This window comes from Eretmochelys imbricata, chromosome 21, assembly GCF_965152235.1.
Source record: "Eretmochelys imbricata isolate rEreImb1 chromosome 21, rEreImb1.hap1, whole genome shotgun sequence".
In the NCBI taxonomy this organism is placed as follows: domain Eukaryota; kingdom Metazoa; phylum Chordata; order Testudines; family Cheloniidae; genus Eretmochelys; species Eretmochelys imbricata.
This window is the reverse complement of record NC_135592.1, coordinates 18,497,686-18,524,951: the sequence shown is the minus strand read 5'-3', so window position 1 is coordinate 18,524,951 and position 27,266 is coordinate 18,497,686. Positions and strand designations below refer to the sequence as shown.

The 27,266-nt window shown below is 45.0% G+C and overlaps 1 protein-coding gene across 2 annotated transcripts in view; it reads right to left on the bottom strand.

Moving 5' to 3' along the window:
• The window catches only part of IPO9 (importin 9), a 167,123-nt gene that overhangs the window by 67,275 nt on the left and 72,582 nt on the right, over positions 1 to 27,266 (bottom strand). For both annotated transcript variants that reach the window (XM_077839190.1, XM_077839191.1), the window contains exons 8-13: positions 22,968 to 23,068; positions 15,462 to 15,520; positions 14,708 to 14,859; positions 11,302 to 11,400; positions 11,006 to 11,112; positions 698 to 837 (exon numbers count right to left, since the gene is read on the bottom strand). In XM_077839190.1, the coding sequence (XP_077695316.1) occupies positions 698 to 837; positions 11,006 to 11,112; positions 11,302 to 11,400; positions 14,708 to 14,859; positions 15,462 to 15,520; positions 22,968 to 23,068 (658 nt within the window). The remainder of the gene's footprint in view (positions 1 to 697; positions 838 to 11,005; positions 11,113 to 11,301; positions 11,401 to 14,707; positions 14,860 to 15,461; positions 15,521 to 22,967; positions 23,069 to 27,266) is intronic.

Sequence of the window (27,266 nt, the reverse complement as noted above, 5' to 3'; positions counted from 1 at the left end):
GGGTTGGTACACCCCGTCACAGTGAAATCAACACTATTGCTTATCTAGTCTCTCAAACTGCTCACTTCTCCAATAAGAGCCTGGCATATTTAACATGACACACACTTCGAACCAAGTAGGTCAAAATTACAGATTGACCTGTTTTCTTAAACATGAATCACTGGCAGTCCATTTTAACAATTCTTTACGCATCCCTGGGAAAGTTAAGATGGGAAAGTGAGGAGATCCCCTGCATAGTACATAATCAGCTATTATTATTATTGGTTTGAATGGAGACCAAAACAGATTAATTTAAAACTAGATGTTACAGACCTCCTGGGATTATTTTAAAGTATTCAAAGGATGCTACTGACTTTTCTAACTCCTGGTGAGCTCCCCAAGATAGTATCCCTTCCACCCTCAGAGGACCCTACAAGTTCAGAGCCATCCACCTACACAAGAAGTTTCAACTGAAAGTAGACTGGCTTAGATTAAGCAAGTTTACATTGTGTGTGAAATGTGGCAGGGCATGCAAATACGATGCCCCTCTACCTGTGCAGTTTCCCCCAAATATTTCTGTGCAACAGTATTCCACCTTATCAACCATATCAGTTCCTCTACATACACTGAACACCTATATTTGGAAATGCTTTTCAATGGTTCTGGGCTACCAGATGCGCAGCAATTACCACTACTCAAAGAATTTTTGCTGACATACCTGACAGATTGAGATCTGCAAGAACAACATTTGTCAGGAATCCATGCATATCGAAATGGATTCTACCATTCTTCACACTGTCTGTGATAACAGATTTCACGGAGCCCAGTGCCAGCATACAGGCTTCATGTATCTTCCACCTACAAAAGAATTCAGATACCATTAGTTTTCTCACATTCATTCTGAATATATATAAAAACCACACACAGACACACACACAGAGACAGAGACAAAATGATGAAAGTACCATCAAGGTTTTTTGATCCTAAGCGCCTTCCATCATCTCGCTCCTCTCCAAACAAAAATCTGACCCACTTTACCCTAGTCCCACTTAGATCTTGAACTTCTGACCTAGAATATCTTTTCCATTATAAAAATTCTATACACCAATCACAAAACTTAAAGAAACTGATATGGGACTAACATGCTAACAAACTAATCGACCCACCAATAGATTTACTGTTGACATAGCATATGATCACATTTTAGCCATAAATTATGCTTAAGATAGGAAGTTGTCTTGTAAGTTTAACCTTAACTATGTCCTTTTTTTGCTAGCTACAGAATTTCTGTACAGAATTTTAACGTTAAGTTACAGAGCTACCCTTGCAACTAAATTATTATTAAACAAAATTTTAGTATGGAAATTTCATTCATAGATTATAAGGCCTGTTCATCTCATCTGACTTCCTGGTCAGAATCGTAGGACTAGAGGGATCTCAAGTGGTCATTTAGTCCAATCCCCTGCATTCATGGCAGGGCTAAGTATTATACAGACTATCCCTGACAAGTGTTTGTCTAACCTGCTCTTAAAAATCTTCAATGACAGAGATTCTACAACTTCCCTAAGCAATTTACGCCAGTGCTAAACCATCGTGACAATTAGGACGTTTTTCCTAATGTCCAGCCTAAATCGACCTTGCTGCAATTTAGGCCCATTGCTTCTTGTATGATCCTTAGAGGTTAAGGAGAACATGTTTTCTCCCTCCTCCTTGTAACAACCTTTTATATAGTGGAAAAACTTACGTCCCCGCTCAGTCTTTTCTTCTCCAGACTAAACAAACCCAATTTTTTTTTTTCAATCTTCCCACTTAGGTCATGTTTTCTAGATCTTTAATCATTTTTGTTGCTCTTCTCCAGACTTTTTTCAATTTGTCCACATCATTCCTGAAATGTGGCGCCCAGAATTGGACACAATACTCCAGCTGAGGCCTAATCAGCACGGGGCAGAGCGGGAGAATTACTTCTCGTGTCTTGCTTACAACACTCCTACTAATACATCCCAGAATGATGTTACCTTTTTTTTTTTTTTGCAACTGCATTACACTATTGACTCATATTTAGCTTGTGATCCACTATGACCCCCAGGATCCCTTTCTGCAGTACTCCTTCCTAAGCCGTCATTTCCCATTTTGAATGCGTGCAAAAAAAGTTACCTACCTCTCAATAACTTGTTCTTCCAGATGTGTTGCTCATGTCCATTCCAATTAGGTGTGCTCGTGCCACGTGCATGGCAGCTGGAAGGTTTTTCCCCTAGCAGTACCCATTGGGCTGATTCAGGCACCTCCTGGAGTTGTGCCTCTATGGCACCGAATATGGCACCAACCCGCCGCCACTTCAGTTCCTTCTTGCCAGCCATGTTCTGACGGAGGGGTAGGTGGGTGTGTATTGGAATGGACATGAGCAACACATCTCGAACAGTTCCAAAAGGTAAGTAACTGTTTTTTCTTCGAGTGATTACTCATATCGATTCCATTTAGGTGATTACCAAGCCGAAATTTGGAGGCAGGATCAGAGCTCAAAGGTTCGCTGATTACAGCAATGCTCTGCCAAAGGCTGCATCATCTCTAGCCTGCTGAGTAATGGCATAATGCGAGGTAAAGGTGTGGACTGAGGCCCATGTCACAGCCCTGCAAATTTCTCGGGTTGGAACCTGGGCCAGGAACATCGCTGACAACACTTGTGCCCTTGTGGAATGCACTGTCAACGCATGGGCAGGTATTTTTGCCAGATCGTAGCATGCCCGGATACAGGAAGTAATCCGTGATGAGATTTTTTGGGAGGAGACTGGAAGCCCCTTCAAACTGTCTTCTACCGCGATGAACAGCTGAACAGATTTTTGAAATGGCTTTGTCGGTTTGATATAGAAGGCTAACGCCAGGCAAATGTCCAACAAATGACGTTTTTCCTCCCTGCTACTTTGTGTAGAACTTGGGGTAGAACACTGGAAGAAAAATATCCTGATTAACAGGAAACTGGGAGACAACTTTAGGGAGGAAGGCCGGATGCGACCGAAGCTGAACCTTGTCCTTATAGGACACAGTGTACGGAGGCTCAGATGTTAGGGACTTAAGCTCAGACACCCTCCTGGCAGAAGTTATTGCTAAGAGGAATGCCACTTTATAGGAGAGAAAACACAGAAAACATGTTGCAAGTGGTTCAAAGGGTGGCCCCATTAGTCTGGAAACAACCAGGTTAAGATCCCAGGCTGGGATCAGCTGTTGTACATCAGGGTATAGCGTGTCAAGATCTTTAAGAACACGACCAACTATCGGATTGGCAAACTCCGACCAGCCTCCCACTCCTGGATGGAAGGAGGGAATGGCAGCCACGTGGACCTTTATTGACAACATAGAAAGCTCTTGCTGCTTTAGATGCAGGAAGTAGTCCAATATCACGGATATTGACGAGAGTGCAGAAAATGGGAGATATTGCGAAGACCAAACCGTGAATCTTTTCCATTTGCCTAGGTAGGTAGTCCTAGTGGACTGTTTCCTACTACTAAGGAGGACTTCCCTAACTGGGCCCAAACAAGTCAGCTCCATTGGGTTTAGTCATGGGGCTTCCACGCCGTGAGGTGAAGAGATTCGAGGTTAGAGTGCTGGAGGCGGCAGTGATCCTGAGTTATCAGGTCTTGGAGCAGCAATTAGGTGATCGGGTTTTCCCCTGACATTTCCAGGAGAGACGTGTACCAGTGCTGACAAGGCCAGGCTGGAGCTATCAATAGCACCACGGCTTCGTCCCTTCAAACGTTGAGTAGCACCCTGTGAAGAAGTGGTAAGGGTGGAAATGCGTACAGGTGGTGCTCTTTCCAGGGAAGAGGGAATGTATCCGTGATGGAGCCCGGGCTGTGATTCAGGAAGCTGCAGAACTGCAGGCACTTCCTGTTATGTTGCGTGGTGAACAAGTCTATCTGAGGAATTCCCCACTGTTGGAAGATGGTGTTCACAACATCCAAGCGGATGAACCACTCACGGCTATGGAAGGACCTGCTGAGACAGTCCACAAACTCATTCTGAACGTTGGAGAGATAAAAAAGCCTCCAGGTGTATTGAGTGAGCTATGCAAAAGTCCCACAGTTTGAGGGTTTCTTGGCACAGGGGAGAGGAGCATGCTCCCCTTCTGTTTATGTAAAACATCGCTGTTGCATTGACTTTCATGATCGAAACACATCTCCCCTCCACGTGAACCTGGAATGTCTGGCATGCCAGATAGACTGCCCTCAGCTCTCTGACATTGATACGAAGTAGGAGCTCCGCTTGGGACCACAGGTCCTGAGCTCCCCTAGGTGCGCTCTCCAACCCATCGCTGACACCTCTGTCACCAATGAAAGGGACGGCTGAGGTCTGCAGAAGGGAACACCTGTACACATTGCTTGTGGGTTGAGTCACCATAGAAGAGACTCGAGAACTGGCCAGGGTAGAGTGACAACTGTGTCTAGACCACCCCGAATTGGTTGATACACCAAGGCTACCATGCCTGAAGAGGTCTGAGCCTCAGTCTGGCATGCTGTACTGTGACGGGTTGCCCCCTCCAGGGTGCCACCGAGCCTGCCTGTTCCACCAACCTGGGCTCCCTTACACTGTCCTGCTTAGCCAGGCCCTCAAGCCTCCTCCAGCACACACACAGGTAGGGACACACCTAGCTTCAGAAAGACACGGACACTGACATGAGCTCTGCATGGGAAAAATCAGGTAGGGAATTGCCCAGCACTTAAGTGCACACTGCCTTTGGAGCGTAAACCCAAAATTGTATGGTCTTGCGCTGCAGAGAACTGTACAGTGTAAGTAAATAAAATTCGCTCTCCCACAATGTGGAGGAAGATGTGCACAGCTTTTTGCCCCCCAGTTATGAATCCCACAAACTGGTTTCAGAATAAACAAAAGTAAGTTTATTAACTACACAAGATAGATTAAGTGATAAGGGTTAGCAAACAGATCAAAGCAGATTACCCAGCAAATGAAACAAACACGCAAGCTAAGCTTAATAGTAAAGAAACGGGTTACAAGAAGCAATTTCTCACCCTAAATGTTGTTTTAGAGAGATTGCAGAGTTTCCTGAAGGCAAGCTGCTCTTGCTTGCAGCTTAAAACTCCAGGTATTTCTTTCACAGGCCAGACACCTTCCCAGCCTGGGCTCAGCTCTTTCCCCTTCCCCCCTTCTCCTTTGTTTCTTGGATGTTACCAGCAGTCATCCTGGGCAAAAATTCAGTGAAGAGCGACCTTGATTAAGTCACTCCCCAGCCTTAAATGGGTTTTACGTATGGCAGAAACCCTTCATTTTCCAATGTGGTTCCCCCACCCCCCTCAGTGGAAAAATACTGGTATTCTATTATCCAGTCCAGTACCATGTGACTTTGATCACGACTCTGCAGTGTCAAAGCAGCCATGAGTCAGAGGCCATTTGTAGCATCCCAGGATGGTGGGAGATTACCATGTTCAAAGACCTATTGTTTTTCCTAATGGCACATTCAGACTGATTGCATTCTGTCTGATGGCCATTCCCCAGGTGCAAACACTTTTGTAGTACAGATATATAGTCAGTATTCCTAACTTTAGATACAAAAATAATACATGCATACAAATAGGATAATCATATTCAGGAAATCATAACCTTTCCAAGGATATCTCACAAGACCCATTTTGCATAAAATAACCTTAGGTATGCTATAAACATACAACAATATTTCTATGAAGAATATGGGGCATAGTGTCACATATACTACATAGGTACAAGTGCCATGTGGCCAAGGAGCTTTAGGCAATTCCTTGCTGTAGTGATAAGGAATTGCCTGAAACCTTGTACGATGTTGCACGGGGTATGGAAATGAGACTCTGGGAGATATACTCTTGCCTGTGTTGAGTCTAACACTGCACCTATGAACTCTATCCATTGAATAGGGGACAGGGTTGATGTCTGTACATTCGATAGAAGGCCCAGGTCTTTGAAAGTTTCTCTTATGAGACTCACATGCGCCTCCACTTGCACTTTGGAGCAGCCATCGACCAGCCAGTCGTCGAGGTATGGGAACACCTGCACCTGGCGCTTGCGCAAGAAAGCAGCTACAACTGCCATGCACTTGGTAAATGCTCGAGGTACCGCTGACAAGACAGAAGGAAGGACTGTGAACTGACAGTGATTGCGGTTCACCACAAACCTGAGGTACCTTCTGTGGGACAGCATTATTGAAATATGAAAGTAAGTTTCCTTCAAGTCGAGGGCGGTATAATGGTCCCCCGGATCCAGGGAAGGGATAATGGAGGCCAAAGAGACCATGCGAAACTTCAGTTTATGTATGAACTTGTTGAGGTCTCGCAGGTCTAGGATGGGCCTGAGGCCACCTTTGGCTTTCGACATTCAGAAATACCAGGAATAAAAATCCCCTGCCCTTCAACTCCTGAGGGACCTCTTCTGCTGCCCCCACACTTAGGAGCATGTGCACCTCCTACATGAGAAGCTGCTCATGATAGGGGTCCCTGAAGAGGGACAATGAAGAAAGGTGGAAGGGAGGGAGGGAGATGGAGATGGAGAGAGTATACCCTTTCTACTGTGCAGATCAGCCAGAGAGCTGATGTAATTCAGGCCCACGCAGGGAAAAATGGGATAGTCAGCACAGGAAGGTAGGAATGGATGGGTCCAGAGTTTGGACTGGTGCATCACCCTTGGGCGCACCTTCCAAAGGTCTGCTTTTGACCTGAGGACTGTTGCGCTTGCCTAGACCCCTGAGCCCTCCTTCTATTATTTCTGTTATGCCTTCTAGAGAAGTTCTGCCTACTGCAGATGATAGAAGTGAGGCGGGGCTGCAGCTTAAAGTGCCTCCGCTGTGTAGATGGAGCATGAAGCCCCCCAGTAAATTTTTCTCCCAAAGACGTACAGCTTTTTTGCATCACAGTTTCTGGTGATGGGCCCTGGTGTGCTTGGCGCTCCTGCTTGTTCATCACTGTTACTACTAGGGAATCCACTGGTGGGTGGGGGTGGGTGAGGGTGGTGTGGTGTATAAAAATGTTCGAATCCCTAAAATGAAATTAAATACTTTCTCTAGGTTCTCTTCGCTGTCGGTGGCAGGGCTCAGCCACAGTATCTTGGTGGTCTCCTGTATAGTTTTTATGAGTGGGAAGGCAACCCGAGAGGGGCCAGAGGGTGCCAGAATGTTCACCATGGGATCCGATGTCTCAGCAACCTCCTCAACCTGGATCCCCAGGTTCTGGGTCACCCTGTTCAGGAGCTGATGGAGGACCCTATTGTCCCCTAGTGCAGGAGCGGGGAGGCTCCAGCCACTGCCTCGTCTGGTGAAGATCAGGACAAGGCTCTATCTGGGACCAGCGCTTGTTCCTGACCCTCGACACCGATGGGATTGTGTGGCGCTGGGTCTTCCGGTACGGTGACTGGACCTGCGCTGAGGAGGGTGGAGGAGGCACGTGGGATACTGAAGCCACCGACGCTGACCTCCAGAACTGGGGACCCCCAGCTTTGGTGGAATGCCCAGGAAGTTCAAAAAGGCCACTGGGGAGGAGCCTGCCATTGCGCAGGCCACGGCATCGGGTGGAGGAAAGCTTCCCGCTGTGGGAAGTCGGATGCCTGTTTCTGCACCCCGCGTGAGCCATGGCTGAGGTGCTGGGGCAGTCGGAGGCACCTGCTCTTGGTGCTGTCAGCACAGAGGGTAAAGATCTCACAGGAGACCCTTTCCCCTTTTGAAGGTCTCTGCGCGGAGACATTTGGACTTCCTGCCTCTTTGCCTGAGAGGGTGAAGCCGCACTCCCGGTCAGTTCCGACCTAGCAGGGAAGCATGAGGGAGAGGTTTACTGCCCGTCTCCATAGGCAGCTGCAGAGCCTTCCCCAACAGAAGCATTTTTAGTTGCAAGTCCCTGTCATGACGAGCCCTGGTTTTCAGGTTGGTACAGTGGAGACACTTGGAAAGGACGTGTGTCTTGCCGAAGCATTTCACACAGAGTGAGTGCCCATCAGACCACAGCATAGGTTCCTTGCAGGAGCCACGCATTTCTTAAAGCCCGGGGACCCCGGCATGATGGAAGTATGATTACCCAAGGGGAAGTCTCAATGGGAGATGAACGTGAGATAAAAGGTTTTTTTGTTTTTGTTTTTTAAACTAATGAACTATTCTAAAGGAAGGGAGAGAACTATTTCTATTTCTTGTTATTTATTTCCTTCTGTGATCAGGGAAGAGGATAGCACCGAGTCCCGTCTTCAGCCGAGGATGGTTGAGAAGGAACTGAGTGGGGGTGCGGAACGCACGCACTCAGGAAGACCCTAATGATGCCACGAGACAGCAGCTGAGCATGTGCATCCCGACCAGGCACTGATACCAAAGATCAATGGCATTGGGAAGCACCATCACCTGGAGTGGAGCACCCACGGGGACAGCACGCGAAGAACAACTGATTGTTCCTTCCTTAGTGGAGTACTTTGCATTTGTCCTTATTGAATTTCATTTCCCTCAGACCATTTCTCCAGTCTGTTCTGTTCATTTTGAATTTTAATCCTATCCTACAAAGCACTTGCAACCCCACCCAGGTTGGTGCAGTCCACAAACTTTATAAGCGCACTCTCTGTGCCATTATCTAAAGCACTGATAAAGATACTGAACAGAACCAGACCCTCCTGTGGGTAATACAGGCCTAAGTTTTTTAAATAATCCTAATATGTGACAGGGCAAGTGAATCAACTCCCAGTGAGCCTTATGAAGCTCTTAGTGGCCTTCACAATGCCAACCACCCCCTGCTGGCTTCAGGAGACTTGCTGGGCCTCCCCCCACCCTCTGAATAGCAGGGGACCCCCCATAAAGATTGAGTCCCCACTGTGAGCCATAGAAAGCTCATGCTCACCCCATTAACCTAAAGATACTCATTAAAAGCCTCCTGAACTGCCTGAGCCTTAGGATGCTAGTGGGACTTTGCACACACCTCCTGAAAACCTTAGTGCATTCTTCAGGGGCCAGCCAAACCACCACTGCCAACAAGCCTCACTAAGGCAGTTTGCTCCCCAATGAACCCTGAGCGTGTTAACATTGGGGCTGATTTTATTGTCACTCATTAGTATCTACCAAGCCTAATAAGGCTCCTAGGACTTTGGGGGTGGTTATGAGGAACCCCAATGAGCCTTCGAAGGTTTGCAGGGAGTGAGGTTATTTCTCCTAAGGCTCACTGATAAGCCTCTTAATATCTGTAGGAGGGGTAGAATATCCTGCTGTACTGCCTATGACCTCTTCTTCATTGTCTCCATGTTCTCACCCGCATATTCTCTTACTCCACTGTCCCCCTTTTCCACAGCCATTTTAGGTCCCCCCCATCCCCCAAACACAAGAGCCACTCTTTTGAACCCCATGCCCACACAACCCAAACACCCTCTTCTGCTTTTCCTCTTTAGTCCATAAGAAATGAGCACCTGAGGATGTCTGCAAGAATGGTGATACTGAGGCTACCAGGGGGTTGCAGGACAGGGGCATTCCCACCCACCTTTAAAAGATTAATCCAACAAACAACATTAGTGCTCACACTATACTTGTTCTTATGTTAGTATAAAGCAAAAATCAGAAGAATTCTCTGTGAGGAACTTATCAGCCATCTCCGTGTGATAACTCAAAATATAAACCTATCTTTCTCTTCACCAATTTTTTTTATTTATAAATATAGTCTTGGGTGTTCTTGGCTTTTTTTTTTTTTTTTTTAAATAATGACATTTAGGCTTTCAGCAGTTAGTTGGTGGCTTACTTTAAGCTCAGAGCCAATGACTTTCTGGACTAAGGTGAACCTACCTCAAACTCAGGCTTTATTTAACAATTTTGAGACAGCCATTGTTTTGCTGTGGGGATGGGTGGGGAACCAGAGAGGGCAATATCAGGCTTTCCAGAGAAATTCAGCTGAAAATTTAATTATGGAGTGGTTACTGCCCCTTTCTAATATCCACTAAAAAACAACACGGAGCTAACACTATCTACACAACACAGGATACTTATGTGACAGTAAGTAGGTATCTATTAGACCAGGGATCTCAAACTCAAATCACCACGAGGGCCACATGAGGACTAGTACATTGGCCCAAGGGCCGCATCACTGACACCTTTTCATATAAAGATACAAAAGCCCCACCCCCACTCCACCCCTTCCATGAGGCCCCGCCCCTGCCTTGCCCTTCCCACCCCTTCCATGAGGCCCCATTCCAACCCCTTCCCCAAAGTCCCCACCCCAACTCCACCCCCTCCCTGCCCCTATTCCAACCCCTTCCCCAAATCCCCGCCCCTGCCCCCGCCTCTTCTCCACCTCCTCCCGAGCACATGGCTCCCCACTCCTCCCCCCTGGAAACCACTAAGCGCCGCCAAACAGCTGTTTGGTGGGGGGAAGCGCCTGGAGGTAGGCAGAGGAGCGGGGACACGGAGCACTGCGGGGGAGGGGGGCGGAGGGGGAGGGGAGCTTGGGGCCACAGGAAATAACTCCGGGGGGTGGGGAGCTTGGCGGGCTGCAGCCAGCCCAGAGGCCGCGTGTTTGAGACCCCTGCATTAGACAGATGTATTTTCTTCCCCTTTCCCCAGCTAATACGGGCCGTTGAAAACTATTCTAAAATTGGACACATTCATGAGGGGATAATGAAAAATCCACACACAAACAGAAATTCAAGAGGGGATACCTGAATTCAGCAGCATGAAACCAATGAAGAAGTCCACCCAAATTTATTTTTATAACTCATCTGGAATTGTTGTAACCGAAAAAAAACTTTTCATTGAAAACTATTAGAACAATTTCAGTGCTGAAGTGCTGGCAACTGTTAGTTTAGTCTAGGGAGAGCAGAGAACACGACTGCTATATGTAACCTGTAGATGTCTTTACATGGGTCGGGTTTTTTTACATTTTTGCTTCTAACACACAAAACCCACAAGACCTTAGTGTTACCCCAGTTGCATCACCAGAAAGAAGTTACAATTCATTTGCATTATGAATGCATTATCTCCTAATGCTGTGAGATAGGCCACCACTTATTCCATCATCATTGTAACCCACATTGCCTGCCTCCTTACCAATGCTCAGCACCACTGTTTTTAGCCTGCTCAGCTTCCTGCAAGTGTCTCGTAGCTGCTGCAGCCAAAGCAGTTGCACTCTCATTCTGGAAATCAGCAGCTACAGCCTGGGTAAAAGAAATAATGACTGTCACACTGTTTCTTTCTACAGGTGCATTTTAAACACTCTTTTTGCAGCTGTTATACTTCAAACTACCCAGTACAAACTGTATGCAAGTTACAGTAGCAATTTTTGTAACAATCAAGTTGTAATTCAATACCATTTGGGTCCTTCAGACACAGAACACATTTCTTACCAGCAACAAGTCCTGCGCAGCAATCCTTACTGTATAGGAGAAAGTGTCATCATCTTCATCCTCCACAAATTGCTGTGGATTTGCAGTCCAGACTTTTATCTAAAACAAAAGCAGAGGGAAAAATCACAATAGTTCAGTGACATCTGGATGACCTTGAATACTGGAGTGACAAATGGAATAAAATTCAGCAGTACCAAGTGCAGAGTCATGCATTTAGGGTCTAATAAGAATTTCTGTTAAAAGCTGGGGCTCATCGGGTGTAAGCAACAGAGACCTGGGAGCGAGGGATAATCACAGGATGACTATGAGCCACCAACTGGTGTGGCCATGAAAAAGGTAAACACGATCCTGTGACCTATTAGGTGAGGCATTTCCAATAGAGGTAGAGAAATATTAATGCCATTGTACAAGGCACTAGGAGGACCTCATTTGGAATACTGTGTACAATTCTCATCACCTATGCTCAAGAAAGATTATACTGGAACAAGTGCAGAGAAGAGCTACTACTATAAGGAGAATGGACAGCCTATCTTAAGAGAGGAGATTGAAAGAGCTTGTTTAGTCTAGCAAAACAAAGACTGGGAGGAGATATGATTGTTCTATAAACACATTAGGGAGTAAACACCAGGAAGGGTGAAGACCTATTGAAACTGAAGGACAAGAACAAATGGATATAAACTGGCCATGAAGAAATTCAGGCTGGAAATTAGAAGGTTTCTAACCATCAGAGGATGAAGTTCTGGAATAGCCCTTTAATAGAAGTCGTGGGGGTAAACCACTTATTTAACTTTGTGTGTGAGCGTGTGTGTGTGAGAGAGAGAGAGCACGCGCCCAAGAGCTGGACAAATTTAGGAGATGGAAACTCTTTTTTAAAGACACCATATTAGAGGTTCAACTTAAATGTATACCTCAAATTAAAATGTATACCTCAACTTACCCACAGTAAGAAAACCTAAAAAGAGCCACCACAGCTAAACAAAACAAAAGAAGCAGTGAGAGGCAAAAAGGCATCCTTTAAAAAGTGGAAGCTGAATCCTAATGAGGAAAATAGAAAGGACCATAAACAATGGCAAATGAAATGTAGGTCCCTCACCAACAGCTCTTCAGCAAAGTAAACAGTCATGGGATAAGAGGGAAGGTTCTCTCATGGATTGGTAACTGGTTAAAAGATAGGAAACAAAGGGTACGAATAAATAGTTTTCAGAATGGAGAGAAAACTCAGTGGTGTCCCCCAGGGGTTTGTACTGGGCCCATTCCTATTTAACATATTCATACGTGATCTGGAAAAAGGAGTAAACAGTGAGGTGGTAAAACTTGCAGATGATACAAAACTACTCAAGGTAGTTAAATCCCAGGCAGACTGCAACCTCTCAAAACTGGGTGACTGGACAACAAAATGGCAGATTGAATTCAATGTTGATAAATGCAAAGTATCGCACATTGAAAAACATAATCCCAACTATATATATAAAATGATGGGGTCTAAATTAGCTGTTATCACTCAAGAAAGAAATCTTGGAGTCATTGTAGATAGTTCTCTGAAAGCACCCACTCAATGTGCAGCAGCAGACAAAGCAAACAAAGTTGGGAATCATTAAGAAAGGGACAGATAAGACGACAGAAAATATATTACCGCTATATAAATCCATGGTACGCCCACATCTTGAATACTGCATGCAGATGTGCTTGCCCCATCTCTAAAAAGATATATTGGACTTGGAAAAGGTTCAGAAAAGTGCAACAAAAATTATTAGGGGTATGGAACAGCTGCCATATGAGGAGAGATTAAAAAGACTGGGACTTTTCAGCTTGAAAAAGAGATGGCTAAGGGGGGGATATGATAGAGGTCTAGAAAATCATGACTGCTGTGGAGAAAGTAAATAAGAAAGTGTTATTTACTCCTCCCCATAAACACAAGAACTAGGGGTTATCCAATGAAATGAATAGGCAGCAGGTTTAAAACAAATAAAAGGAAGTATTTTTTCACACAACGCACAATCTGTGGAACTTGCCAGAGGATCTTGTGAAGGCCAAGACTATAACAGAGTTCAAAAAAGAACTAGTTAAATTCATGGAGGATAGGTCCATCAATGGCTATTGGCCAGGATGGGCAGGGATGGTGTCCGTAGTCTCTGTTTGCCAGAAGCTGGGAATGTGCGACAAGGAATGGATCACTTGATGATTACCTGTTCTGGTTGTTCCCTCTGGGGCACCCGGCACTGGCCACTTTCGGAAGACAGGATACTGGGCTAGATGGACCTTTGGTGTAACCCAGAATGATCGCTCTTATGTTCTTATGTTTGTGACGGAGGGAAAGGGGGAGAAGGGCTTATCGCAATCACCAGCAGTGGTCAGGAAGGGATTCCCTTCCCCACAGCGTATTCTGGGAGGGTTTTGTTGTTGTTTTTTAAGTCTGCTTTCTCTGAAGCATCAGGGATGGCCATGACGGGAGACAGGCCACTAGGTGGGGTGAGCCAGGGCTCTGAGATTGCATCAGCAGTCGCTCTCTCTCTCTCTCTCTCTCGGGTGCTTGGCTGGCTGATTCTTGCTCATAGTCTCAGGGTCTAACAGATCGCCATATAGGGGGTCAGGAAGAAATTTTCCCCCAGTTCAGAATGGCAGTGACCGTGAGGATTTTTGCCTTCCCCTCCAGTGTGGGGGTATAGGTCACTTGCCAGGATTATCTGGTCTCTCTCATTTAATCATTACCCTGCCATTATGGGGGCCTCTAGCACTGGGGCACCTTCGTCCCTCCTATTCTCTGTCTGTGGCACACAATAGTATAGTCTCTTGTGGGACTCATTTACTTTGGTCTCATTTCTATTGGGTTTAGTGTGTGGTGCTGGGTGGTGCTGGTGGCCAGTGATATACAGGAAGTCAGACAAGATGACCTGGTGGTTTCTTCTGGCCTTAAACTCTAGGACTAAGAATCGTAGGAAATAAACAGAAGACACCTATTCAGTTATCATGACTAAGGCTTCAGATCATTCACAGAAGTCACGGCTTCCGTGACCGCCAAGAATTTTGCGGTGCTGATGCAGCTGACCCCAGGACCACCCCAGCAGCTGGGGAAGCCCTGGGCCAGCCGCTGCTCTGGCAGCCAGTCCCTGGCACTGCCCTGGAGCAGTGGTCCAGGACTGCTGAGGGGGACCCCGGGCCATTCCCCCCAGTTGCAGTCTTCAGGAGTGCCCCCCTCCCAGGAGAGAAGATTTAGTCTCAGGTATTTTTAGTAAGTTGCCCATAACCTGTCCATGACTTTTACTAAAAATACCCGTGACTAAACCGTAGCCTTAATCATGACTCCTTCCCACCCAAATCCTTTCTAGTGCTTCATCTGCTAGTTTGAATCTCTCATGTGAACAGGCTTCCACTGTTTGCCTCTTTTACTTTTTACATGTTCACTTACCTGCTCCTCTGTGATCTGCATGTAGAGAATGATGTAATATATCAGCTCTGGCAAAGCTTTCTTCACTGTGCTTTTAAATTTGTGATTTTCCAACAAGGCATGTACAAACTCAAATATGCTGAATACTAGGTTTTCAAAGCCCAATACTTCACCTGAACAAAGAAACAAGGAGGAAGTTTCACAACTGACTGTGTCGAATCATGGCCCTGCATAAATGACTGGCAAATATTACAATCTGTTAACAGGTCAGGCAGGATAATTTCTGGTCTCACTACTGGGGTAGTGAGAGCTGGGACTACTGCAGATGCAACACTGTTCCACCTTAGGAGTAGCCTGCTGCCCCTTGAATTTCATAGCACCCTCTTGGAATGATTAAGTGGCAACACTGTCCAGTTTTGACAGAAGTCCTGTGTTCTTCATGGCCAAGGAGCTAGAAAACCCCTGGCCATATGTGTAATTTTTTAACAGAGAAGGGAATGATTGCATTTTTAAAAGAATGTAACTAGCGTCCCTTTAACAATAGCCTTACTCTTCAATGCTAGCTGGAAAAATCAATGAACTACCATCCTTTGGTGTAACTCACAGAATGTCATAAACCCCACTCCACCACCACAATTGCATATAAGCGAACAGTATATACAGAAACAGGAATATAAATTTGTCTAGATCGTTGTTCTGAAATCAGTAACTGTTGAGATGAGTTTCCCTACTCTCTCCCTACAGAGAACAGAAGTGTATCATGACTAGCACTTACCATCAGAATCCACAGGGTCCTCTACCTCTTCTGTATAATTCACTTCTGTTCTCACATAGGTATAGCAAGTAGTTAAGTAAATAAGAGCAACCGTTTATCTTACACATTACTCGAGGATTGCTTCTATTCAGTAACAAACCCACTCAAATTATTAAGTCTTTATATGATTTCCTAAAGCAAATTAGTTTTCGCTTTACAGCAAAAAGTCATTGTATTTCAAGTAGAATAATTAAATATGAAATGCATAAAAGCACAAGTAACCTGTATTAAATTTTCCAAGTAGATTTGTTAAAGACAGACAATATAATTATGTTCATTGACAGATTTCGGATGACCCCTTTTGATTCATTTTAAAAATCCACTGAGGATAGTGTGTGGATGAGGGAAGGTATGATCTAAAACTTCATTCTCACTAATGAGATTTCAATATAAATGGAACCACAGGGCAGAAAGTTTGGTTTCTAACTGAAAATTTACACCAGCGGGGGGGGGGGGGGGGGCGCAGAGTCTAAGAGAAAGATTTAAGTTACAGGTCAAATTAAAAGTGATCCACTAGAAAATATTTCTCAGTGATACTGACACCCAAAACACCATTCTGTGAAGCTAAAACCTTCTAGCAATTCCTCCTACAACAATCCTCTTTGTTCCTAAACGTAGCTGTATATATCAGCTGTATATACCATCCAACATATAGCAGCAAGATTTTAGAACACAAGATGTTCTGATAGGTGGAAAAACATGTTCCAATATGGTGATTAGCTCATTACTCAATGAGGGGGGGAAGACAATAACAGAAAATGTGGAAATGGCACAGGTGCTTAATGACTTTGTTTTGGTTTTCATCAAGAAGGTTGGTGGCAATTGGATGTCTAACATAGTGAATGCCAGTGAAAATGAGGTAGGATCAGAGTCTAAAATAGAGAAAGAACAAGTCAAAAATTACTTAGACAAGTTAGAGGTCTTCAAATCACCAGGGCCTGATGAAATGCATCCTAGACTATTCAAACAGCTGACTGAGGAGATATCTGAGCCATTAGCAATTATCTTTGAAAAGTCATGGAAGACAGGAAAAGGAAAATAAGGACAATTACAGACCAGTCATCTTAACTTCTGTACCTGGAAAGATAATGGAGCAAATAATTAAGAAATCAATTTGCAAACATCTAGAAGAGAATGAGGTGATAAGTAACAGTCAGCATGGATTTGTCAAGAACAAATCATTCAAATCAACTCATACCCTGCCAAAGAAAGCTAACAAGCCTTGTGGATAGGAGAGAAGCGGTAGATGTGGTATATCTTAACTTTAGTAAGGCTTTTGATACTGCCTCACATGACCTTCTCATAAACAAACTAGGGAAATACAACCTAGATGGAGCCACTATAAGGTGGGTGCATAACTGGTTGGAAAATCGTTTGCAGACAGTAGTTATAAGTGGTTCACAGTCATGCTGGAAGGGCATAATGAGTGGGGGGGGGATCAGTTCTGAGTCCGCTTCTGTTCAATATCTTCATCAGTGATTGAGATAATGGCATAGAGAGTACATATATAAAGTTTGCAGACGATACCAAGCTGGGAGTGGTTGCAAGTGCTTAGGACAGGATTAAAATTCAAAGTGATCTGGACAAACTGGAGAAATGGTCTGAAGTAAATAGGATGAAATTCAATAAGGACAAATACAAAGTATTCCATTTAGGAAGGAACGATCAGTTGCACACATAAAAAATGGGAAATGACTGCTTAGGAAGGAGTACTGTGGAAACGGATCTGGGGGTCATAGTGGATCACAGACTAAATAAGAGTCAACAGTGTAATGCTGTTGCAAAAAAAGCAAACATCATTCTGGGATGTATTAGCAGGAGTGTTGTAAGCAGACACGAGAAGTAATTCTTTTGCTCTACTCTGTACTGATTAGGCCTCAACTAGAGTACTGTGTCCACTTCTGGGCACCACATTTCAGGAAAGATGTGGACAAATTAAAGAAAGTCCAGAGAAGAGCAACAAAAATGATTAAAGGTCTAGAAAACATCACCTATGAGGGAAGGTTGAAAAAACTGGGTTTGTTTAGTCTGGAGAAGAGAAGACTGAGTGGGGACATGATAACCCTTTTCAAGTATGTAAAAGGCTGTTACAAGGAAGAGGGAGAAAAATTGTTCTTCTTAACCTCTGAGGATAGGACAAGAAGCAACGGGCTTAAATTGCAGCAAGGGCGGTTTAGATTGAACATTAGGAAAAACTTCGCAACTGTCAGAGTGGTTAAGCACTGGAATAAATTGCCAAGGGAGGTTGTGGAATCTCCATCATTGGGGATTTTAAGAGCAGCTTGGACAAATACCTGTCAGGAATGGTATAGATAATACTTAGTCCTGCCTTGAGTGCAGGGGACTGGACTAGATGATCTCTTGAGGTCCCTTCCAGTTCTATGACTCTATGATAAAAGAGGAAGACTATGCCTGGGCTATTGAGATAAAGTAGCCTGGGGTTCTGCAATCTCTAGAAGAACCATAGACTCTCCAGTCAAAAGGGTGAGTGTGGAATTCCTTCACTCACTTCTTTAACTACTACTGAAATATGGTGTCCAGTTCTGATGTTCACACTTTTTAAAAAAAGGTACTGAAATATTGGAGAGGGTTCAGAGAAGAGCTTCAAGAAGGTTTCATGGTCTGGAAAACCTGCTTTACTAAAGAAGCTTAATTTATATAATTTATCCAAAAGAAGATTAAGATGTCACGTAAGTACAGGGAAAAGCTATCAGATAGAGAAGGGGTGGCCAACCTGAGCCTGAGAAGGAGCCAGAATTTACTAATGTACATTGCCAAAGAACCACAGTAATACATCAACAGCCCCCCACCAGCTCCCCTCCCCCACCCCATGGCACCCACCGGCAACCCCGCCAATCAGTGCCTCCTCCTCCCTCCCTGCACCACCTGATCAGTTGTTTTGTGGCGTACAGGAGGCTCTGGGAGGGAGGGGGAGGAGGGAGGGCATGGCAGGCTCAAGGAAGGGGTGGGGTGGGGGCAGGGCCTGTGGCAGAGCCAGGGGTTGAGCAGTGAGCACCACTGGCAAATTGCAAAGCTGGCGCCTGTAGCTCCAGTCCCGGAGTTGGTGCCTGTACAAGCAGCTGCATATTAACTTTTAAAGAGCCACATGTGGCTCCGGAGCCACCGGTTGGCCACTTCTGAGATAGAGGACTCCTTAATCTAGCAGACAAAGGCATACCAAGATGTAACTGCTGAAGTCAGAAAAATTCAGACTGGAAATAAGATGCATATTTAACAGTGAATATAACCAGCCACTGTACCAAGTTCTTGCCAGCAAGTTAAAAAAGTATAGATTGGATGAATGGACGATAAAGTGGACAGAAAGCTGGCTAGATTATTGGGCTCAACGGGTAGTAATCAACAGCTCGATGTCTAGTTGGCAGCCGGTATCAAGTGGAGTGCCACAGAGGTTGGATCTTTATTAATAATCTGGATGACGGGATGGATTGCACCCTCAGCAAGTTCGCAGATGACACTAAGCTGTAGGGAGAGGTAGATACGCTGGAGGGTAGTGATAGGGTCCAGAGAGACCTAGACAAATTAGAGGATTGGGCTAAAAGAAATCTGATGAGGTTCAACAAGGACAAGTGCAAAGTCCTGCACTTAGGACGGAAGAATCCCATGCAGCGCTACAGGCTGGGGATTGGCTGGCTAAGCAGCAGCTCTGCAGAAAAGGACCTGGGGATTACAGTGGACGAGAAGCTGGATATGAGTCAGCAGTGTGACCTTGTTGCCAAGAAGGCTAACACCATATTGGGCTGCATTAATAGGAGCATTGCCAGCAGATGGAGGGAAGGGATTAATCCCCTCTATTCAGAACTGGTGAGGCCATATCTGGAGTACGGCATCCAGTTCCCCCCCTCCCCGCTACAGAAAGGATGTGGACAAATTGGAGAGTCCAGCAGAGGGCAATGAAAATTATCAGGGGGCTGGGGCACATGACTGACGAGGAGAGGCTGAGGGAACTGGGCTTTAGTTTGCAGAAGAGAAGAGTGTGGGGGGATTTCATAGCAGCCTTCAACTACTTGAAGGGGGGTTTCAAAAAGGATAGAGCTCAGCTGTTAAAGAAGTATGGGCTCGATGAATGGACTATAAGGTGGATAGAAAGTTGGCTAGATTGTCGGGCTCAATGGGTAGTGATCAATGGCTCCATGTCTAGTTGGCAGCCGGTATCAAGTGGAGTGCCCCAGGGGTCGGTTCTGGGGCCGGTTTTGTTCAATATCTTCATAAATGATCTGGAGGATGGTGTGGATTGCACCCTCAGCAAGTTTGCAGATGACACTAAACTTGGAGGAGTGGTAGATATGCTGGAGGGTAAGGGTAAGGATAGGATACAAAGGGACCTAGACAAATTGGAAGATTGGGCCAAAAGAAATCTGATGAGGTTCAACGAGGACAAGTGCAGAGTCCTGCACTTAGGACGGAAGAATCCAATGCACTGCTACAGAGTAGGGACCGAATGGCTCAGCAGCAGTTCTGCAGAAAAGGACCTAGGGATTACAGTGGATGAGAAGCTGGATATGAGTCAACAGTGTGCCCTTGTTGCCAAGAAGGCCAACGGCATGTTGGGGTGTATAAGTAGGGGCATTGCCAGCAGATCGAGGGACGTGATCGTTCCCCTCTATTTGACATTGGTGAGGCCTCATCTGGAGTACTGTGTCCAGTTTTGGGTCCCACACTACAAGAAGGATGTGGAAAAATTGGAAAACATCCAGCAGAGGGCAACAAAAATGATTAGGGGACTGGAACACATGACTTATGAGGAGAAGCTGAGGGAACTGGGGATGTTTAGTCTAAGGAAGAGACGAATGAGGGGAGATTTGATAGCTGCTTTCAACTACCTGAAAGGGGGTTCCAAAGAGGATGGCTCTAGACTGTTCTCAGTGGTAGCAGATGACAGAACAAAGAGTAATGGTCTCAAGTTACAGTGGGGGAGATTTAGGTTGGATATTAGGGAAAACTTTTTCATTAGGAGGGTGGTGAAACAGTGGAATGCGTTACCTAGGGAGGTGGTGGAATCTCCTTCCCTAGAAGCTTTTAAACTCAGGCTTGACAAAGCCCTGGCTGGGATGATTTAATTGGGGATCGGTCCTGCTTTGAGCAGGGGGTTGGACTAGATGATCTCCTGAGGTCCCTTCCAACCCAGATATTCTAGGATTCTATGTTCTCAGTGGTGGCAGATGACAGAACAAGAATCAATAGTCTCAAGTTGCAGTGGGGGAAGTCTAGGTTGGATATTAGGAAAAAACTATTTCACTAGGAAGGTGGTGGAATCTCCATACTTAGAGGTTTTAAAGGCCCGGCTTGACAAAGCCCTGCCTGGAATGATTTAGTTGGCATTAGTCCTGTTTTGAGCAGGGGGTTGGACTAGATGACCTCCTGAGGTCTCTTCCATTCCTAATCTTCTATAATTCTATGTAGTGGATTATCCCTCACGGTGAATCCATGTTGACTGTTCCTGATCACCTTTCTCTCCTCCAAGTGCTTCAAAATGGATTCCTTGAGGACCTGCTCCATGATTTTTCCAGGGACTGCAGTGAGGCTGAAATTGAGGCTAGGTGTCTCTCTAGAACAGGGATATCCAATGTGGGGCCCCCAAAATGGCTTAATCTGGACCACAGACCAGGGTGGATAAAAATCAATGATTTTTTTTAAATAAAAAATATCGATTTTTATTTAAATTGGATTTTTTTATTGCTTTTTGAGGAAAAAACCTATCTAAAGATACATTATAGCTCAAAGATATCTCATCATGGAACAGGGATTATAAATTCTAATTTTATAGTATATGAGAATATATTCATGTAATGTTTAAGAAAAGTTTTGTAAATGAGTTCCAATAGTTCATGTATTAGGGACCCAATTTTATGGGGTTTCACAGGCTTCTGTATAGATTATTTAGGTTAATGTTTCCATCTACCCAATGGGACTCAGTGCTCAGTCTAGAAGATACCATCAGAGATGCTTCGTTTTGCAGTTCTCAAACTGTGGATTTGTGTCTCCAGAAGTAACATGCTTGTTAACAGCAAAAATGTTTTCAAATAAATAAATATATAGAGGTGAGAAACAACAGAGCTCAACTCTAACATCCCTCTGCAAATTCGTGTACACAGTCAAAGAAGTTCAATCAATAGAAGATTGCTGGGAGTGAAATAGATCTGGACAAGGAGAAGAAATCTGGAGATAAATGTGAGAAGCGAGGGACATATGCTTGTTTTGTAAAAATATTATATGTTTGCTGTTGAAGAAAAAAATCCAGAATACTTAATGTTGCTGTTTTAGTTAAATAAAACAATTTAAATGTCTGTCTGGTGATGTTCTCCTCCTAATACAACATGGCAAGAAAATCCTCCAAATATTAATGATCAACCTGTTGAATTGGAGATAGTTCACCTCCCAACGACTTCATATATATCTGCTTCAATTACCTTTGGTAAATGAAATAACCAAACAATCACTAATTTTCTGATATAGCTATAAAACTAATCTGAAAAGTTTTCAAAATAAATCACTGTTTAAAAATGTATAGTGTGTACCTTCTAAAAGTGAAACCTACATCTCTGAGTTGTGAAGAATATGTATTATACCATATAATATACCAACAAGAATGCACTTTTCTGTAGAAAACCATGATTAAATCGAGCCTTCCTGACTAGTGATTTAAATCATGATTTAAATCAAATTCATGCTGCCACAGACTTCCCATGAATCTTCAGGCTTGGTTACACACACCCAGAATTCACACTACCAGGGTATAACTTGAGGGCACATCAGTGCGTTGTGCTTTAAATCCCCACGTAGTACCTGCTAGCATCCATTGATGTTGTCATGTCTGAAACAGGACTACATCAATGCACATTAAGGAACATTTAGTACACACCAGCAGGGTCCACACAGGGGAGACAGAGTGCAGTACTCTACAAATCATGGCCCCATAGTGCAAACTTTGGGGCCACGTAGACAAGACCTTTATTTATTTATTTATTTTATTAAAATGACCATAGTCGACTTGTCATGGTCCACTCTTCACGCCAACATGAAGGTAGGTCCAATCCCAGTGAGTATCATTAGTATGAATTTAAAGACTAACCAGGATTGCTGTACAGCAATCCAGCAAAATTGGCCTGAGCCAAGTGGCAAGGTGTCAGATCAGGCACACCTTATGAAATTACTTTGACACCGCGGCTCTAGAAGAAATGCTCTAGTTTAACTACAGGTTAATGGGCATGATGCAGGAATTACTGGGTGAAATTCTAGGACCTGTGTAATGCAAGTGGTTGGACTATTGATCAAAGGTCCATTAACCAATTGTTTTTTTTTGTTTTCTGTCTGCCATGGTAAACTGATTGCTCTCCAATTTGCCTACAGCCACATACAAGATCTGTGTACAATTGCTTTCTTCTTCTGAGACTCCTCAAGAGCTCTTTTATTCTACTTTAAACCACACACCATAAGGAAAAAGGATATAAGGCTGCACTTTCTGTAAGCGTATTCCAAACAATCGGCAGGATCTGCTGCATGGAGGAAACCATGTGTTTAGGATAGTTCTTCACTAGGGCTGTCACAGCCTGGAAAACAAAAACATCAGTGGAGCAATTCATTGATAAATTTATTCAATGTATCAGATTAAAGAAATTAGAACAAGTCACCTTGGCAAAATACTTTCTTCAATAATCGCAGAAATATTCTGCTCACATTTGCTCTTTTGCAAGGGCTGAAAAGCTCAGAGGAGAATAGGATAGGAATAGGATTGTTAATAGTATACTAGTGCTGAGATACTGTGGTAAAAAAAGCACTATAAAAAGCCATTTAATGCAGACAGATTAAAAAATTATCACATTTAGATCACTGTTTTGAACATGGTTCAGGTCACTGGTTACCATCTGATGGTTATTCCATCAACTACCACGGCTAACTCTGCATCCTTGCTGTCAGTGTCAGAGATATAGGGCAACAGGTGTCAGAACCTGAACTCCTGATATCCACAGGAATTGGTCCTCTCTAGGTCTGTAGCCAAGGATAAATCTTCTCAGGTATATTTAGAGAATCATAGAATCATAGAATATCAGGGTTGGAAGGGCCTCAGGAGGTCATCTAGTCCAACCCCCTGCTCAAAGCAGGACCAATCCCCAACTAGACATGAAACCAGCCAGGGCTTTGTCAAGCCTGACCTTAAAAACTTCGAAGGAAGGAGATTCCACCACCTCCCTAGGTAACGCATTCCACTGTTTCACCACCCTCCTAGTGAAAACGTTTTTCCTAATATCCAACCTAAACCTCCCCCACTGCAACTTGAGACCATTACTCCTTGTTCTGTCATCTGCTACCACTGAGGACAGTCTAGAGACATCCTCTTTGGAACCCCCTTTCAGGTAGTTGAAAGCAGCTATCAAATCCCCCCTCATTCTTCTCTTCCGCAGACTAAACAATCCCAGGTCCCTCAGCCTCTCCTCATAAGTCGTGTTCCAGTCCCCTAATCATTTTTGTTGCACTCTGCTGGATGTTTTCCAATTTTTCCACATCCTTCTTGTAGTGTGGGACCCAAAACTGGACACAGTACTCCAGATGAGGCCTTACCAGTGTCGAATAGAGGGGAACGATCACGTCCCTCAATCTGCTGGCAATGCCCCTACATATACATCCCAAAATGCCATTCGCCTTCTTGGCAACAAGGGCACACTGTTGACGCATATCCAGCTTCTCGTCCACTGTAATCCCCAGGTCCTTTTCTGCAGAACTGCTGCTTAGCCAGTCAGTCGCCAGCCTGTAGCAGTGCATTGGATTCTTCCACCCTAAGTGCAGGACTCTGCACTTGTCCTCGTTGAACCTCATCAGATTTCTTTTGGCCCAATCCTCTAATTTGTCTAGGGCCCTCTGTATCCTATCCCTACCCTCCAGCATATCTACCTCTCCTCCCAATTTAGTGTCATCTGCAAACTTGCTGAGGGTGCAATCCACGCCATCCTCCAGATCATTTATGAAGATATTGAACAAAACTGGCCCCAGGACCAACCCTTGGGGCATTCCACTTGATGCCGGCTGCCAACTAGACATGGAGCCATTGATCACTACCCGTTGAGCCCGACAATCTAGCCAACTTTCTATCCACCTTATAGTGCATTCATCCAGCCCATACTTCTTTAACTTGCTGGCAAGAATACTGTGGGAGACAGTGTCAAAAGAAAAGGAGTACTTGTGGCACCTTAGAGACTAACCAATTTATTTGAGCATGAGCTTTCGTGAGCTGCAGCTCACTTCATCAGATCCAAGGGTTTGGGTCTGTGGTCACCTATGCAAATTGGTGAGGCTTTTTATCCAATATTTCCCAGGAAAGGGGGGGTGCAAGTGTTGGGAGGATTGTTCATTGTTCTTAAGATCCAAGGGTCTGGGTCTGTAGTCACCTAGGCAAATTGGTGAGGCTTTTTACCAAACCTTGTCCAGGAAGTGGGGTGCAGGGTTTTGGGAAGTATTTTGGGGGGAAAGACGCGTCCAAACAGCTCTTCCCCAGTAACCAGTATTAGTTTGGTGGTGGTAGCGGCCATTCCAAGGACCACGGGTGGAATACTTTGTACCTTGGGGAAGTTTTGACCTAAGCTGGTAAAGATAAGCTTAGGAGGTTTTTCATGCAGGTCCCCACATCTGTACCCTAGAGTTCAGAGTGGGGGAGGAAAGCTTTGCTAAAGTCAAGGAACAACATGTCCACCGCTTTCCCCTCATCCACAGAGCCAGTTATCTCGTCATAGAAGGAATTAGATTAGTCAGGCATGACTTGATATTCAGGATGTAGAAGTGAAATATAAGCATTAATTAATGTTGTAATACTGGGCCTACATGTCTCAGACCCGCAAGATATTTAGCTTACCCACAAGGCCTCAGAACTGAAGATTGGTTAGCTTCTCACATCAGCCTATGTGTGACTAGGCCCTAATCTACACTAGAACTTTAGGTCGAATTTAGCAGCATTAAATCGATGTAAACCTGCACCCGTCCACACGATAAATCCCTTTATTTCGACGAAAGGGCTCTTAAAATTGATTTCCTTACTCCACCCCTGACAAATGGATTAGCGCTTAAATCGGCCTTGCCGGCTCGAATTTGGGGTACTGTGGACACAATTCGACGGTATTGGCCTCCGGGAGCTATCCCAGAGTGCTCCATTGTGACCGCTCTGGACAGCACTCTCAACTCAGATGCACTGGCCAGGTAGACAGGAAAAGAACCGCGAACTCTTGAATCTCATTTCCTGTTTGTCCAGCGTGGCAAGCTGCAGGTGACCATGCAGAGCTCATCAGCAGAGGTGACCATGATGGAGTCCCAGAATCGCAAAAGAGCTCCAGCATGGACCGAACGGGAGGTACGGGATCTGATCGCTGTATGGGGAGAGGAATCCGTGCTATCAGAACTCCGTTCCAGTTTTCGAAATGCCAAAACCTTTGTCAAAATCTCCCAGGGCATGAAGGACAGAGGCCATAACAGGGACCCGAAGCAGTGCCGCGTGAAACTGAAGGAGCTGAGGCAAGCCTACCAGAAAACCAGAGAGGCGAACGGCCGCTCCGGGTCAGAGCCCCAAACATGCCGCTTCTATGATGAGTCGCATGCCATTTTAGGGGGTTCAGCCACCACTACCCCTGCCGTGTTGTTTGACTCCTTCAATGGAGATGGAGGCAATACGGAAACAGGTTTTGGGGATGAAGAAGATGATGATGATGATGAGGTTGCAGATAGCTCACAGCAAGCAAGCGGAGAAACCGGTTTTCCTGACAGCCAGGAACTGTTTCTCACCCTGGACCTGGAGCCAGTACCCCCCGAACCCACCCAAGGCTGCCCCCTGGACCCAGCAGGCGGAGAAGGGACCTCCGGTGAGTGTACCTTTTAAAATACTATACATGGTTTAAAAGCAAGCATGTGAAAGGATTACTTTCCCCTGGCATTCGCGGCTCTCCTGGATGTACTCCCAAAGCCTTTGCAAAAGGTTTCTGGGGAGGGCAGCCTTATTGCGTCCTTCATGGTAGGACACTTTACCACTCCAGGCCAGTAACACATACTCGGGAATCATTGTACAACAAAGCACTGCAGCGTATGTTTGCTGGCGTTCAAACAACATCCGTTCTTTATCTCTCTGTGTTATCCTCAGGAGAGTGAGATATAATTCATGGTCACCTGGTTGAAATAGAGTGCTTTTCTTCAGGGGACACTCAGAGGAGCCCACTCCTGCTGGGCTATTTGCCTGTGGCTAAACAGAAATGTTCCCCGCTGTTAGCCACAGGGAGGGGGGAGGGTCGAGGGGGTAGCCACTTGGTGGAGGGAGGCAAAATGCGACCTTGTAACGAAAGCACATGTGCTATGTATGTAATGTTAACAGCAAGGTTTACCCTGAAAGAGTGTAGCCACTGTTTTATAAAATGTGTCTTTTTAAATACCGCTGTCCCTTTTTTTTTCCTTCACCAGCTGCATGTGTTTCAATGATCACAGGATCTTCTCCTTCCCAGAGGCTAGTGAAGCTTAGAAAGAAAAAAAAAAACGCACTCGAGATGAAATGTTCTCCGAGCTCATGCTGTCCTCCCACACTGATAGAGCACAGACGAATGCATGGAGGCAAATAATGTCAGAGTGCAGGAAAGCACAAAATGACCAGGAGGAGAGGTGGCGGGCTGAAAACAGGGCTGAAGCTCAAATGTGGTGGGATCGTGATGAGAGGAGGCAGGATTCAATGCTGAGGCTGCTGGAGGACCAAACCAGTATGCTCCAGTGTATGGCTGAGCTGCA